This window comes from Poecilia reticulata, linkage group LG9 (assembly GCF_000633615.1).
Source record: "Poecilia reticulata strain Guanapo linkage group LG9, Guppy_female_1.0+MT, whole genome shotgun sequence".
Lineage (NCBI taxonomy): Eukaryota > Metazoa > Chordata > Actinopteri > Cyprinodontiformes > Poeciliidae > Poecilia > Poecilia reticulata.
This window is the reverse complement of record NC_024339.1, coordinates 29821842-29836228: the sequence shown is the minus strand read 5'-3', so window position 1 is coordinate 29836228 and position 14387 is coordinate 29821842. Positions and strand designations below refer to the sequence as shown.

At 42.3% G+C, this 14387-nt stretch overlaps 1 protein-coding gene across 2 annotated transcripts; it reads left to right on the top strand.

Moving 5' to 3' along the window:
• The first annotated feature begins 93 nt into the window (after window positions 1-93).
• angptl2b (angiopoietin-like 2b) lies at window positions 94-11429 on the top strand. 2 transcript variants are annotated; one of them, XM_008419227.2, is made up of 5 exons: window positions 94-244; window positions 6225-7141; window positions 9017-9210; window positions 9978-10248; window positions 10344-11429. In XM_008419227.2, exons 2-5 carry the CDS (start codon window positions 6250-6252, stop codon window positions 10541-10543), a joined length of 1557 nt encoding a protein of 518 aa, XP_008417449.1. In that variant the 5' UTR covers window positions 94-244; window positions 6225-6249; the 3' UTR covers window positions 10544-11429. The 2 variants fall into 2 exon arrangements, with proteins under 2 accessions (XP_008417449.1, XP_008417448.1); XM_008419226.2 differs by having other exon boundaries at window positions 94-551.
• Window positions 11430-14387: the final 2958 nt, after the last annotated feature.

The window sequence follows — 14387 nt, the reverse complement described above, 5'->3', positions numbered from 1 at the left end:
GGGGGTTTGCCTTGGTGAAAAAAAAAAACTGCTTGAGCATTTTTCATCATTTAAGCACACCAAGGAGGGGAGGAGTGAGAGAGGTGCGGTGGAGAGAGACAGCCTCTTAGAGCCGTGAGGCAGAAGTGATGGATTCAGTCCTCAGAAAAGTGACAGTCTTCTCCCAACCGGCCACGGGCAGCACACATCCTGCCCAGGACTCTCACCGTTTGGCAGGAAAGTAATTTCCAACATCCGTCTGAAGGTACCCATTGTCTTTTTCTCAGAGTGCACACTTTTCAAGAGGATCTCTGAACTGTTTACTCGATGTTTGCCAAAGAGTGTCTGGGAGGTTGGGCAACTGTTGAGCAAGTGACAGCCTTTTAATAACAAAGTTCTCCACTGCTTGGAATGGACTGAGGTGAGCGTTTCAGAGTAAGACTGGACGAGGAGAGAGACGACACGAGTGACACTTTCTGACTTGGGATGAATTTCTACCAAGGCAATCTCCAAAGAGCTCTGGCAGAAGGGCAAAGCCACTGAGAACCTCCTCAACACTGTGCAGTTTTCTTGTAAGCATTTAGTAATCTTAATATGTTTGTGCATGCATCTTATCTTGTTGGTTTATTTTGCAAAGGAAGTTGAAAGGAAACTGACGGCGGTCGTGATCTGACAGAGAAAGTGATGATCTCCCCCACGGTCGATGCCTTGTTAAAACCATGTGCCCTGATGATTCCCATTTTGCAAAGGAGTCACACTTTGGCTCACACAGTCGATCTGAGTCACCACAGATTCACCACTGGTAGGGCAGCATCTGTTATCTGACTCACCGTTTGGTGCCAATAAATACAGAGGAACATAAAGGATGCTGGTGGAAAAAAAAGAAAAAGAAACGTGACTAACTGAGAACAGGTTTGACTGATGTGTGTTTTCTGCAGGAGTGTTTTTTTTGGCAAATAACATTAAGTGCAATGGCACTTTTGTAGTGTCTAATTTTCATGGGAAACCTTAAGTGACATTTTGCTATTTATTCTAATGAGCAGCTGAAAAAGATAAGGTCTTATGGCAAGCATACCGCTTCAGGATGTTCCCCTTGAGCCAAGGGGATAGAGAAGCAGGCAGGCTGAATCCCCTCTTTGTTCCTGTTGCCAGAGGAGTGTTTGGATAAAGGGGCTTTGAGGTACAATGGTGGAACTTATCAAAACTGTTCCCAAAGACCCTCTGCCTCCCTCTCTGTGATTAGACCTAAAGCACAGACGACTGCGTTGGGAGGGAAGACAGAAACCAAGGCAGAGCTGTCTGCAAGTTGAGCAGGTGGTCGAGTTTAATCAGCGCTCCCATTTCGTGGCTTACATGCTTAAGGAAAGAGTGATTCCAGTCAAAGCAAGGTAATAGCGTGGATTACGAAAGGCAAATTAAGTTTGACCGTGATCCAGAAAACTTTGGGTATCATGCGAGAGACCGTTCTCTGCAGAGTTTGCACTGATTCCTACACGCTGCATAAAGTCCCCCCTTTCCCCCAACCCCCTCCCAAAAAGTACAGTGTCCTCATCCTTTCAGCTACTGACAAATGAGGTGCTGTGTGGTCGTGTTGTGATCTCCCCTCGTGGACGATGATGTGATTATGAAGCATTCACATAGAAAGTAGGACATCAGGAACGAACTGGGTCAGAGGATTTATGTTATAGACATGGCACGGATTGGGGTGGCGGTAGTTCTCCGTGCAGAGGGTCTGTCTGCCATCGCCACTAGCTCTCCATATGAGCGTGGCAGCTCACTCTAATGAGGTGATGAAGAATGTGAGGAATGCCATGTTCGGGCTGAAATGAGAGGGGTTGGGGGTGAGAGATACGAGCCAGGCTGAGCATAGCTGCCCACCTTCTAATTAATATGTGCTGAGCATGACCATTCAGAGAAGCAGTGACCCACCCCTGCGCCAGCCCCCCTCTAGAAGTCCAGCACGAGGAGTGGTGTAAACACAGACTTTTCACCTGAGGACAGTTTAACCAAAACATTTTGGTGTGAAGCAGACTTTTTCCAAGACACTGCCAATTCACGGCGCGTCGTTCCCTCGTCTTTGTGTCGTGAGCAGCTCAAGCCTTGTCTGACGCCTTAAGCAACAGTTAATTACCGTAGTTACAGCCTGGTCAAACACAACTTGTTTTGGCGAATCGATTCCAGGACAATAAAAAGCCGCAGGTTGTTAACAGCAAATAAGGAGGCGAAGGCTTTCTGTTGTTCCCTCTGGGAGGCTGCGGACAGGTTAATAACAGGTTGCCTCTGACAGGACAGATGGGACTCTCTTCTTCCCCGGGAGACGGGTACCCAGCGAGTGTTGCGTTTCTTTCTTTCTTTATTTTCTTTTTTTCCCCMAAAAAAACACGCTTGCAGTTACGCACATGCCACATGTACCTACAGAGATGCATTTCAACTGCAAGTTGCAAACATTTCCCCTCCTCATCATCTTTGATGTGTGGTGAAGCCCAAAGCAGGAGATTCCACGTTAACAACGTCTAAAACGGGACTCAGCAGGGGAAATTACATGGCTGCACACAGAGACAGGCTCATGTTCCAGGGGAGAAACCGCAAGACCCTCTGGCCAAATACACTCATCAACTCATCAAAACATTACAAGGAACAAGCGCTGAGATGCTCTGTTATACTGGTGTAGGACGATTTGTAAGCTATTATAACCGTTTTTGTTAGAAAAGCCTCTATGACACGTGACTATTTCAGGGAGCGCTACAGCCATAACTGCGGCTGCCGTCGCTTTGCCAATCAGCACTTGCAGGAATGATGTCACCGGGTGCCGGCTTTGTCTGCAGTTAAGGAATTCTAACATCTTTAATTCTGGGGTGTCAAAAAGATTGCCTAATGCAAAATTAGAAGAAGACATGACCTTTTTAAAATTTCGTTTCCCCTTTTTATTTATTCATGAACGTTACATCACACTTGGAAAGAGTCTATGAGTGTATAGACTCTTAGAGCACATAGATTCTATGACGAGCAGTAATTCGCCCCATGCTAAGATCTTCTAAAAAAGCTTAATGATTTGAAGAAAATAAGAAGAGTCTACACCACAAACCCAGGAGGTTTTCATTAACCGGATTACAACATGCATTTACTTCATCATGTGTAAGGGAATTAGGAACGCCACACTTAAATGGAGTCAGCCCTGTGTCTGAAACAGTAGCTTCTCCAATTCATGTTCTTCATTAGAGCGCCTCAGGGCTCGATGTTTGGCCCCATCCTGTTTAGATTACATTTTCTACTGCTGGAATCAGTAATCAGAAAACGCGATATGTTCTTACATTGATTTGCTAACGTGCTACAGACATATCTCCATATGGAAGTTGACAGTTCTGCATCATTTCAATCACTACAAACTTCCCTCGAGGGATATAAAACTTCAACAAAAGCAATGCAAGTCTCTGTGTTTGAGAATTCAACGGATTTGGATCGGCGCAGCGCTCCCACGGTCCCTCCAGTTGTTTAGCCTTTCAACATCCACACATTTTGGTTTATTTTTTTTAAAACAGACTTTGAACTGACTAATAAAATCTCCTTTGTTGCTAAGATGGCCTTACTGACCGCAACCAGACTGTGAGAGCATGATATAAGACTTTGTTTCATACAACAGGGATCACTGTGTTTTGGGTTGACTCACTCTGTACTTGAACTACTTACCTTATTATCAGAATTAGACAACATAATGTTATTTTAATGAAAGACTGCTTGAACTGGCTTCTGGTGTATTTTAAAATCAATTTTAAAATGAGCATTTTATGTACTGGGAACAGAGTATGTATGTAGGCAGAGGCTAAAGCCAAATTGGGCAGAGAATCTGGAATAATCCACCAACTCAAGTGAGATCTGTTTAAAAAGGCATTTTGCTCTGATTGAATAGGACAGACTGTCTTTGAGTATTCCATTTTAAATTATTACGACTGGTTTCAATTACTATGTTGTTTTACTGTAGTAGATTTTTGAATGAAACAAAGTAAAGGATGTTTTACACACTTGAATAAATCAAACATGAAGCGTTGATTTCGCCAAGGGTCGTGTTCTTGAGAAGTGCTGCATTTCTCCTCTCTATGTCTCCACTCTAATGTGCTGGCTTCGTTCCCGCACATTACATAACAAGGCTAAAGCATTTTTTGACTTTGTTGCCCTATTCTGTGCTCAAATCTCTGAGAAGAATAATCTGTGTAGAATCTGTGCGAGAATCCTTTTGCAGTGACTATTGGACAATTTACAAGACATTATGATTAAACAATTAGACTCCGGAGGTGCAAGGCTCAGAAAAGCACCATATTCTGACTTGCAGCAGCTTTCGCTCAGGTTCCCCTCATAAGTTGAGTGACTCATTATGCTTACGCAGCAGTTACAGTGGTCTGTGGCCTTTTTTTTTCCATGTCTATCAAAACTATATCATATTCAAAACCTGCAATTACTGGTTTTAATAAAAAGAATAATCGCTCATTTGTTTGAGGCCAAACAGATGAGAAATTAAAAAATTTTTTCACTCCTCTGATTGAAAGCTGTAGGTTGTTTCAAAAAGGTCTGCAAACAAGGAAAACATGTCTAAAAAAAAAAAAAAAGACAAAAATTAAAAGAACAATACCAAAAATTGAATCAGTGATTCAGTCCAACAGGAATTATGTTATACAACAATCCTTTTACCATGATGTTACATAATTGGAATTGTCTTTCCATGCTAGCCCATCATGAAAGAGGCTGCAGACCTGACTGATGCAACCCAATCAGTATTTAAAATAGCCACTTGGGTTGCATCATCCCGGCAGTGTCTCAGCTTTTCCATCTCCGGGCCCCGGCGAACAAAACAAGAGTGTTTGTGTGTAAAAGACAGACTGTGGTAGTTGCCTAAAGAGAACCAGAGTCAGAACAAAGCAAAAACACTCGCCTCGCAACAATCTATCTGATTAAAAGAGACCGGGTACATTGTTAGGTAGAATAAATATTGTCCTTGGCTTTCAGACAGCAGGTGTTGCTTTTGATTGTAGAGATCACATTCAAACATGTCAGGCTGGAAGGTAAATATTTTTTCAATGAATTATGTTTTCCTCGTGTGCCACTGAGAACAGAGCAGGCACCATGAAATTTTTGCGTTGCACATCATCGGCGTCCCGCGCGGTTATTATGACGTGGAAAGTCAAAGCAGCCGCCGTTGCGCTCGGCGGCACATGTGAACAATTTCCCCTCAGATTATGTGCTCTTTTTGGTTGCACCAAGTATTTTAAGTGCTGAAACCTGTTGGTGTTTAGATGTTAATGCACAGTGCTTCTGTGTTTGGATGTTTGTCACAATTTACAAGTGAGTGTGCCCCGACAGAAGGCAAGCAACATCTGCTTTTAATGAGCAGAGCAGTGAATGCGCTCGCTCGTCTTAATGTCAAACAGGTACTGGTCGTATGAGAAAATAATACCATTGCTTCCTGACATGACAGTGTTCAAACTAAAATGTAAAACATATCGACATGACGTAACTAACCCTAATCCTTCTTGATGGAAAACAGAAAACCAAGAATCATTCCTTCTGCTGCTGCAACAGCATATCGTATTGATTATTTCCAATAATGGTATAGATAACAATGGTTTACTTTGATTTTGATTCTGAATTGTAGTTTTTCACAAGAATATATTACCTGCTAAATTTATTTGTAGTCTTAAAACAGATGAATAATTTGACCTTTTCACTCTTCATTCTGCTCTTCCCAGTGTTACAAGCCGGTTGATTAGTCAGGCTGTCTCCTCCGGTAGCCGGCCTGGGATTGAAGCTGCTCTGCTAGTTTCAAGTCTGTTTGTGAGTTTCAAGGCCTTAAAACTTTTCCAAAAGCCAAAGTTGTATTTTAAGGAGCAAAGGAAAAGTGTAGCAGACTTTTGTAAACCAGCTGAGTGGCAGAAGCCTATAGAGCGATGCCTCACGTTATAGCCACAGAAAGTTCCATACACTGTGACGCCGCCTCTATTATATCATTGAAAATACTTTTAAACCACAGAAATGGTACGATGGAAAAGTGTTGTACTTTTGAAGCATAGCTTTTTCAAACCTCGATACTGACGACCATCCAATGGCTAATGTCAAAGTGATGATGTTTCAAAATCCTGACAGTTTTGCAGCACGAGCGAAAGTTGTGAATGTCTTATATGGAGGATCAACAAGGACAATTTAAAACAAATATTTGTAATCATAATTTGATATGTGTTCTTATTAATTGTCTACAGGTTTTGGTGAATTGGACAATAACACATGGAGCCCCCTTCAGTGGTCCTGCTGGGGGTCGTTCTGGTTTATGGACTAAGTTGGGGTGTCCAGCAGACACAGGCAAGTCTGTCGGACAACAGCCAAGGCAAGCATAAAACCCAGGAATTTGGGAGCAGTGAGGATGATTTGGAAGGAGAGTTTTTGTATGCTGGGAGGAGCAAACGTGCTCCACCTGAACAGCCACAGGACAAGTGTTCCTACACTTTTATCGTGCCTCAGCAAAAGGTGACTGGAGCCATCTGCGTGAACTCCAAGGAGCCCGAGGCCATGCTGGAGAATCGGGTCCACAAGCAAGAGTTGGAGCTGCTGAACGTGGAGCTCCAGAAACAGAAAAGGCAGATCGAAACCCTACAGCAGCTGGTGGAGGTGGACGGAGGTATCGTCAATGAGGTCAAGCTTCTGCGGAAGGAAAGTAGAAATATGAACTCCAGAGTGACTCAGCTGTACATGCAGCTCCTCCACGAGATCATCAGGAAGAGAGACAATGCTCTGGAATTAGCCCAAATGGAGAACCGAATCCTGAACCAAACCTCAGAGATGCAGCAGCTCACCAGTCGATACAAAGACCTCGAGCACAAGTACCAGCACTTGGCTTCCTTAGCCACAAACCAGTCAGCCATAATTGCCATGCTGGAGGAGCAGTGCCAGAGCCGACACCCTCCCCGTTACGTTCCTGCCTCGCAGCCACGACCTCAACTTCCTCCGCCACCATCTCCACCTCTCAACAAGCCTTACCAGCCACCTTACCAGCCACCTCTCCTTCCACGCATAAACAACCCAATCAGCAATGAGATCCAGAGCGACCAAAAGTCTCTTGCGCCCCTTCCTACAATGCCCGTTGGTACACACAGCCCATCTACCACTGACAAACCATCTGGTGAGTAGCTTAGACTCCTTTTCAGACGCTCTCTTGCAGTTTCTATCCTGAGCACCGGATCAAAACAAGAACCTTTTGTGTCTGAGTTGCCTAATCATTATTCATGAGATAACAGTTCTTTTGCCATTCTTCCAGAAAGAGCGATTTTAAAAAGATCTCATGCATTCCCCAGCGCAAAGGACTGGTTGTCAGAACAGGAACGCTGTTGTCCGACGTCTTTTTCAGATGTATATCTACTAATGGCCATCATTAAATCCACACAAAACACAAAGTATACTAGCAGGGTACATGTGTGTACCAACATGAACCACTGGCCCAAGGTCAAATGGTTTTTAAAAACACATGTAAGTAGATTTTAAAACTGATGTGAAGGGTGTTTTGCATGGCCTATTACTTTCTCTTTGCGTTAGAAATATACACTTTGTTTTAAAAAAACGAGGCAAAAATTGCACACACAATTTTCCTAATGACTAGTGGGTGTTTTTAACTTTTGACAGTTTACTCTAATGCTTACCATGAGACTGGCAACCTTTGAATTGACTCTTTGAAAGCAGACGAGTCATTTCTTGTCCAGATCCATGTTGCTAAGACAAGAAAAACCTTTGCAAACCCTTTGCGCAAACAGACAGCTGCATACCAAGCAGGAATACACAATACAGTGCGGAAGAGACAGACGGAAAGGGGAAAAAGCGGGAAGACGAGAAAACCAGAGGGGGTGAGGTAGGTACAGAGATACAAGGAGTAGGTGATGTCATTTGTTCCACCAGGCGAGAATCAGTCATATGTTCCACCGAAGGAGCAGACTTTATCAGGCAGAACAGAGCAGGCCAGGACAGGGCAGCTCTCTGGCTTGTATCTGCTCAACAAAGACATTCCTGAGAATAGATGGGTGGCTGAGCACAGGCCAAGAAGAAGATTATCATCCAGCCTCGTTTTATAGACCAAAAACAATCTTTAAGGCAATCATAGGTGCAATAAGAGGGTCCCCCCACCCCCGAGCCCTCCGCTTTCAAACTCCATCTCGTTTCATTCTCGGCAAACGCTTTGCTGCAACCCTCTCGGCCCCTTCCTCCCCTCTTTGTGTGACCCCAGTAAGTCCATTTCTAATTCCTCTAACTGTATTTAAACTCTCGCTATTCTGTGCCAGTTGGCATCGCACGCTAGTGTTATATCAGGAAAACGTAAACACTTACAAAACAAATTGTTGCCAGGGAGTCAGTCGGCGTTTGGGGGTTTTCTACATCTTCCATTAGATGTGAATAAAAATTACACTGGCACACGCACACACACACACACACACACACACACACACACACACACCCCACACACACACACCGTAAAGCAATAAATCCTCATCATTCCAACTATAATAGTTCCCATAACCTATTGTCTTCAACCTGAGTAAGCTTTTTGGCAAATAAACAGAGCATGAAATAGAGATTTGTCAGTCTGATGTCAGTCCAAGTGGATGATTTTACACCACAAAAATGTGCAATTACACTGAAAATAACAATAATTAAAATAAACACTACAGGTGAAAATAAGTCAAATAACAATGCTTGATTGTTAATCTCTATGAAATACATGATGGAAACTTGCTGCTACCGTTTCATCATTCATCCGGTAGTCAGGATTCCCTTTGCCCTTTTGCCAGTGTTTCTTTTGGCTGTGCAGCCCAGAAGTCATTTCCCTCATGAGAAAAGCAGCCAAAGTCAATTTTACTCTTCTAACAAGAACTTTTGTTGCAAAAAAATAGACAGCAATGCCTCCTTGTGTCAGTGTAACTCTCTTCCTTTTCTAATATTTCGACATATACCGCTGCAAGTGATGGAGTTTGACACAGTGCTGATGTTTTCTTCAACTCTACCCGACAAGGTCCATTCAGAGACTGCCTGCAGGCACTCGAGGACGGTCACACTTCCAGCGGCATGTACCTGGTGAAGCCAGAAAACGCCAACCGCCTCATGCAGGTGTGGTGCGATCAGAAACAGGACCCGGGCGGCTGGACGGTCATCCAGAGAAGGCTGGACGGCGCCGTCAACTTCTTCAGGAACTGGGAAACGTACAAGGTGCGACAACTTCACACCAAGTCAAGGCGCTCATAGTTTGGAAGTTGGCTTATGAAAGGTGTTTCCACACCAGCCAAACGGTAAAAAGTTCAACTAATAAATAGATTATTGTTAAGCTTTAAAAGCATCTATTGCAGTTAGATCCTTGGGAGCTGCTGAACTCTAATTTCCTTGCATTCACTTTCCTTTAGGACTTCTTTTTATCCCAAGGCCAACAATTTACAAGAGTGAATTCAAGATTATATCCTTGTTCGAGGCAGCAACAAGCTTATTTCCTTAACTTTTGAAAAGACTCTTAAATGTTATACTGACTGTGGTACGTTCCTTCATAAAGAGGAATGCCTCCCTGGTTCAAGGCACTCCAGGCCAACTTAGGTTGAAGGCAGCCAGATCAAAGAAGTTAGAAACCGTTCAGATTGTTGAGTTTCTCACTCGCTGTAGTGAGTCCTGCTGTGCTGCAATAACAATAAAACAGTGGAAACATGGCGAGCTGATACCAGCTATAAACTTGACCCGAAGGCTCCGTTAATAATCACGTTCCCTGACGACAAACAATAGAGCCGAAAACCGAGGCTGTTCCGAAAAAGGCCTGTGAATCAATCAGTCGAGTTTATTTATACAGTACGTTTCAGCAACACGGAGTACGCGGCGACCCTGCAGTCATCCCCGCAGACATGCAAACAAGCAGCGCAAAGCTCAGTCCAAACGATGCAGTGAGGGTTTCCCAATCGCTCTGATTATGTTTTTCTTATCGCCTTGCTCCACAGCAAGGATTTGGCAACATAGACGGCGAGTACTGGCTCGGTCTGGAAAACATCTACTGGCTGACGAACCAGGGAACCTACAAGCTGCTCATCACGCTGGAGGACTGGTCTGGGAGGAAAGTGTTTGCAGAGTACGCCAGCTTCAGAGTGGAGCCCGAAGCTGACTACTACAGGCTCAGAGTGGGCCGGTACCACGGAAACGCCGGGGACTCCCTCACCTGGCACAACGGCAAGCAGTTCACGACGCTGGACAGAGACCACGATGTGTACACAGGTAAATAAGTTTGGCTTTTTTTAAAAGATTGCAGAGCATCATTTGTCACTATCAGAAGGGTATTATAATTTTTTGCTATTTTCTAATCTTTTCAGGAAATTGCGCTCACTATCAGAAGGGTGGGTGGTGGTACAACTCTTGTGCACATTCAAATCTGAACGGCGTTTGGTACAGAGGAGGACACTACCGCAGCCGCTACCAAGATGGAGTCTACTGGGCAGAGTTCAGGGGAGGAGCCTACTCACTGAAGAAAGTAGTCATGATGATCCGTCCGAACCCGAACACCTTCCATTAGGGACACACGGGAAGCGGTGTTGTTTTCCATCACACAAAACTCCTTGGCATCATTTCCACCAGACCAAGTCAGCTCACAAAAAAACAAAAACAAAACATGATCCTGAAAGTGCAATATTGAAACATCAGGGTGATGCTGGTCTCCCCAACAAATTAATAATATTTTTAATATTTTTTTTTGTAGGTGTTTATTTTTTCTTTGTTTTGTTTTTCTCTTTCTGCCTCTCTTTTCACTACGGGATATTTAAAGAGTGCGCATTGCTCAAGAGTCGTTTTGACTCCACTTTGGCAAACAGGGGGTGTCGGTAGCTGTGCTGTTATTGGGTCTGAGTAGCTCTGCATTAATCTTAACAAGCGAAGGAGGTCGACACAGGAAATGTATCCAGTGATTGTTCTTTAATTTCATCCTAATTATGTATTTTATTTCAAGCTGTGTAGATTCCAGTAACACTAAAACAATTAACTTGCAACAAAAAATGCTGTGGCACATATTTTACAGTGCACACTACAAGATATTTGTAACCTTCTCTTTTTTCTTCTTCTTTTTTTGTTTAAAGAAAGTCACAAATTGCAATACAAACACAAACATTTTATCAGTTGTTTCTTTTCAATTAAAAAACTGGTGGGAAAAAAAGAAAAAAAAAGAAAAATCTACTTATTGCCAAGATTTAAATCATTCATCTTTTGGTAAATATTTTTGAAATTGTGAATTGCTTAAGCAGGTATCCGAAGTTGCTTGTGAAACCCGAGCACCGTATTTACTGTATAAATGTGTTGTTTTGTCGATGCAAATGAATCCAACACAATGTGTTTGTACATAGGATAATTGTAATATAATGTATGTAAAAGTTCTTTCATAATTGAGTTGCAATAAAATATGTACAGATCTTGGGTTTATTTTATTTTATGGGAAAACTGCAACTGCGACTCCTCATCATTTAATTTAGCAGAAAATCTAACGAGGTAAGTTTGCTCATAAAAAGATTCCTTAAATAAATGCTGCAGCTAACCTCCTGAATTTGCTTGAAGATATAAACTGAGGAGGGGCGATGGATACTTTGAGTCACCACCTGGAAAATGATTGCTTTTCCTTCTGCTTTCTGGTCTTGACTGTCCAAACAAATTAACATGATATCAAGCCAAAATAAGTTTTTGTTGCTTGTCACAGTTTGCTTTCAGGAGCAGCAAAACCGAATGTGTGACAATATTCCTCAACAGAAAAGTGAAAACTGCTTGAGCATTAAGTTTTTGTGTGTTTTTTTCTCTTTTTTTTTGGTAGATTTAATATGAAAGTTTTTTTTAGTCATACTGCAATTATTCATAGCACAAAGCCATGTCAAGTTTATTTTAAATAATGAAGGTCAACGAATCCAGCTGAGCAAGTTCTTTCACATCTGCATCAGGCAATGCAGATGTGATTAAGTCATCTACTTAATGACCTTGTCAACAAGGTCATTAAGTAGATGACATTGTTGAGGGAACACTTTCTTCATCCAGAGAAAACATCATATTCTCAGAAAGTTGTAGAGGCTGCAGTTTTTTGTTTATAGCGGATTAAAATGATTTTGCTGATCCAGCAGAGTTGGGCCCATCAGTTAACCAGTGATTAGAACAAGCTGATTTCACATTGGCCAGTTCTGATCAGTGCTGCTAAAAGAAAAGAAAAAAAAAATCTGAATGTTTTCCTCATTCATTAAATGGATCATGTCTAAGAACTCCCACCATTTTTGCTCCATGAATGCAACAACAAACAATGTGTTAATGTCAGGGACTGATGCTTAGATGTGTAAATTTAGTAAATCTCAAAATTTCTACATTTTCTTTTGGGTTCAAAACTCAGATCTCTATTAAGGCACCTGCTACGTCCAAAAAAATCTAAACGAGTCAAAATTGATCGTAGCGCTTTGGACCTCAAAGTGCACCTGATGTTGGCGATGGCTGGATTCGGAACATCTCTAATGAAAAGTACATCAAGAAAACGGAGGGCTAAAAAAGACAAAGCAGCACCAACACTGAGAACAAATGATTTGATCGTTCGCTGTTTGACCCACACAAAGCGACACCCGATTACGTCTTCTGGAGACGGTTTAATACGGCAAACGTGTCAGATTTTTTCTATAATTTCATGGTTTAATCTGATCAAGTCATATTAATAATGTGCATACAAATCCTGAATATACGGTTTCTAACAATGAATATTTCAACATGGACTCAGAGAGTATTGTGCCTCCAACATTCTGCTCCGGCGTCTACGCACAGTCAAATATCCCGTATAGTTAGCGTGACTGATGAAAAATGACAGCCTAGTAAACTTAATGCATCCAGCAGTCTGTTCAACTGACAGCTAAAACGCTCTGTAATCCTCAATTTGTCAGTGTGACAGGAAAATGACTTAACATTGCAATGAACCCAACTCTGTTAATACCGTTTTCCGACAGCAAACGAAAGGTGAAAGATTTTCCTTTTTTCACTGTTCAACACGTATATGAATTTAATTGGAGAACAATTATACGCAGAATGAAGTTTCAGTTTCAGGTTCAACATTAACCATGAAGGGGATTGCTCGCATTCTTGTGTGACAATGTCAAAGACGCTTTAACCAGCATTAAGCTGACACACAGTGGCTGTTAAATCTGGCTGAAGGGCTATTTTCCACATGTCACAGAGGCTTTAAAAAGGATGAAGTTAAGACTTTGAGAACGCCACTTGTCATTCTTTTCAGCAGTGTCTTTTCCTTAACAAAACATGAATGAGTTGCTAAAAGGCATCTTACCAGATACACAAACACAAAACGTCTGCTTTCTCAATCAACTTAATGGTGGTAAAAAAAAAAAGAAAAAAGGGTAGCGTTTCATTGTCTCCGTAAACATAGAGGACAGACTCGTTGGATGCCGTGCAAGTCTGAAGACTCACCACAGTGGAAAACCTTGAGTAAGGGTGGCCTGTTCCGCTCCCACTCCTCAACCAACATGGAAAAACCTTGAGCTGACATGTTGCTCTCTCAGCACAAAAGGAGCCCACATTTCCTGAACCTTCAAACCTGGAGCTTTCAATGAGCCTGCATTGTTGTGTCCCATCTGTTAAAGTCTGCATGCTTGGGCTTTTAATAGAGGAATGCTTTAACTTTCCTGGCCTCTCGCAATGCCCATTTCACTTAGTAGTCACAACAGAAAAGATCATAATTGCTTTTACTAGAAGCCTTGGTCACAGAAAACATCTGCCGAGGGGACAAACGATGCCGCGTACTTTGGAATTTACAACGGATTTTTATAAAGTCCTCCACATATTTCTAAAAATTTAAATATATAAGGGCTGAAGATGGTAGGAGTAACAGGTAGGCTGCCAGTCCCAGACTACCTCAGGGCAGCTGTGGCTATGACGTAGCTTCATTACCACCGGCGTGTGAATGCATGGGACTGGACGTAGTGGAGAGCGCTTTGGGACCTGCTGGCCCCGATGAGGTGCTATGCTAAAGAACAGACTGTTTACAAATGAAATAGTGGTCTTTTTGTTGTATTTATAACACAAACCCATTGTCTAAAGTGTGTACTTAATAAAAAAGAGCGACCCTGTAATTATGAGATTTGGAGTTTGCAGTGACGTAAATCAACGAATGCCATCTGCTACCAATCAAATGTCTTGTCCGCAATACACCACTTGGTGTACAAGCATATAGTGCACACTATACTTAGCTTATAGCATATACCATAAGCTAGTGTGTAAACATACAACGGAGAAGACCCGCAATCAGTCAAAATTCTATCGCGCAGTTCGAAATTCGAAACAGAAAATCAGGCAACCACATTTATTAATTAAAGGGAGATTTAGAGAAAGAAAATGTAAAC

Excerpts from the sequence above, each read along its gene's own strand:
- angptl2b (XM_008419227.2), top strand. The coding sequence starts at position 6,250 with ATGGAGCCCCCTTCAGTGGTCCTGCTGGGGGTCGTTCTGGTTTATGGA. Across the intron at positions 7,142-9,016 it reads TACCACTGACAAACCATCTG|GTCCATTCAGAGACTGCCTG; the intron begins GTGAGTAGCTTA and ends CTACCCGACAAG. Across the intron at positions 10,249-10,343 it reads AGACCACGATGTGTACACAG|GAAATTGCGCTCACTATCAG; the intron begins GTAAATAAGTTT and ends TAATCTTTTCAG.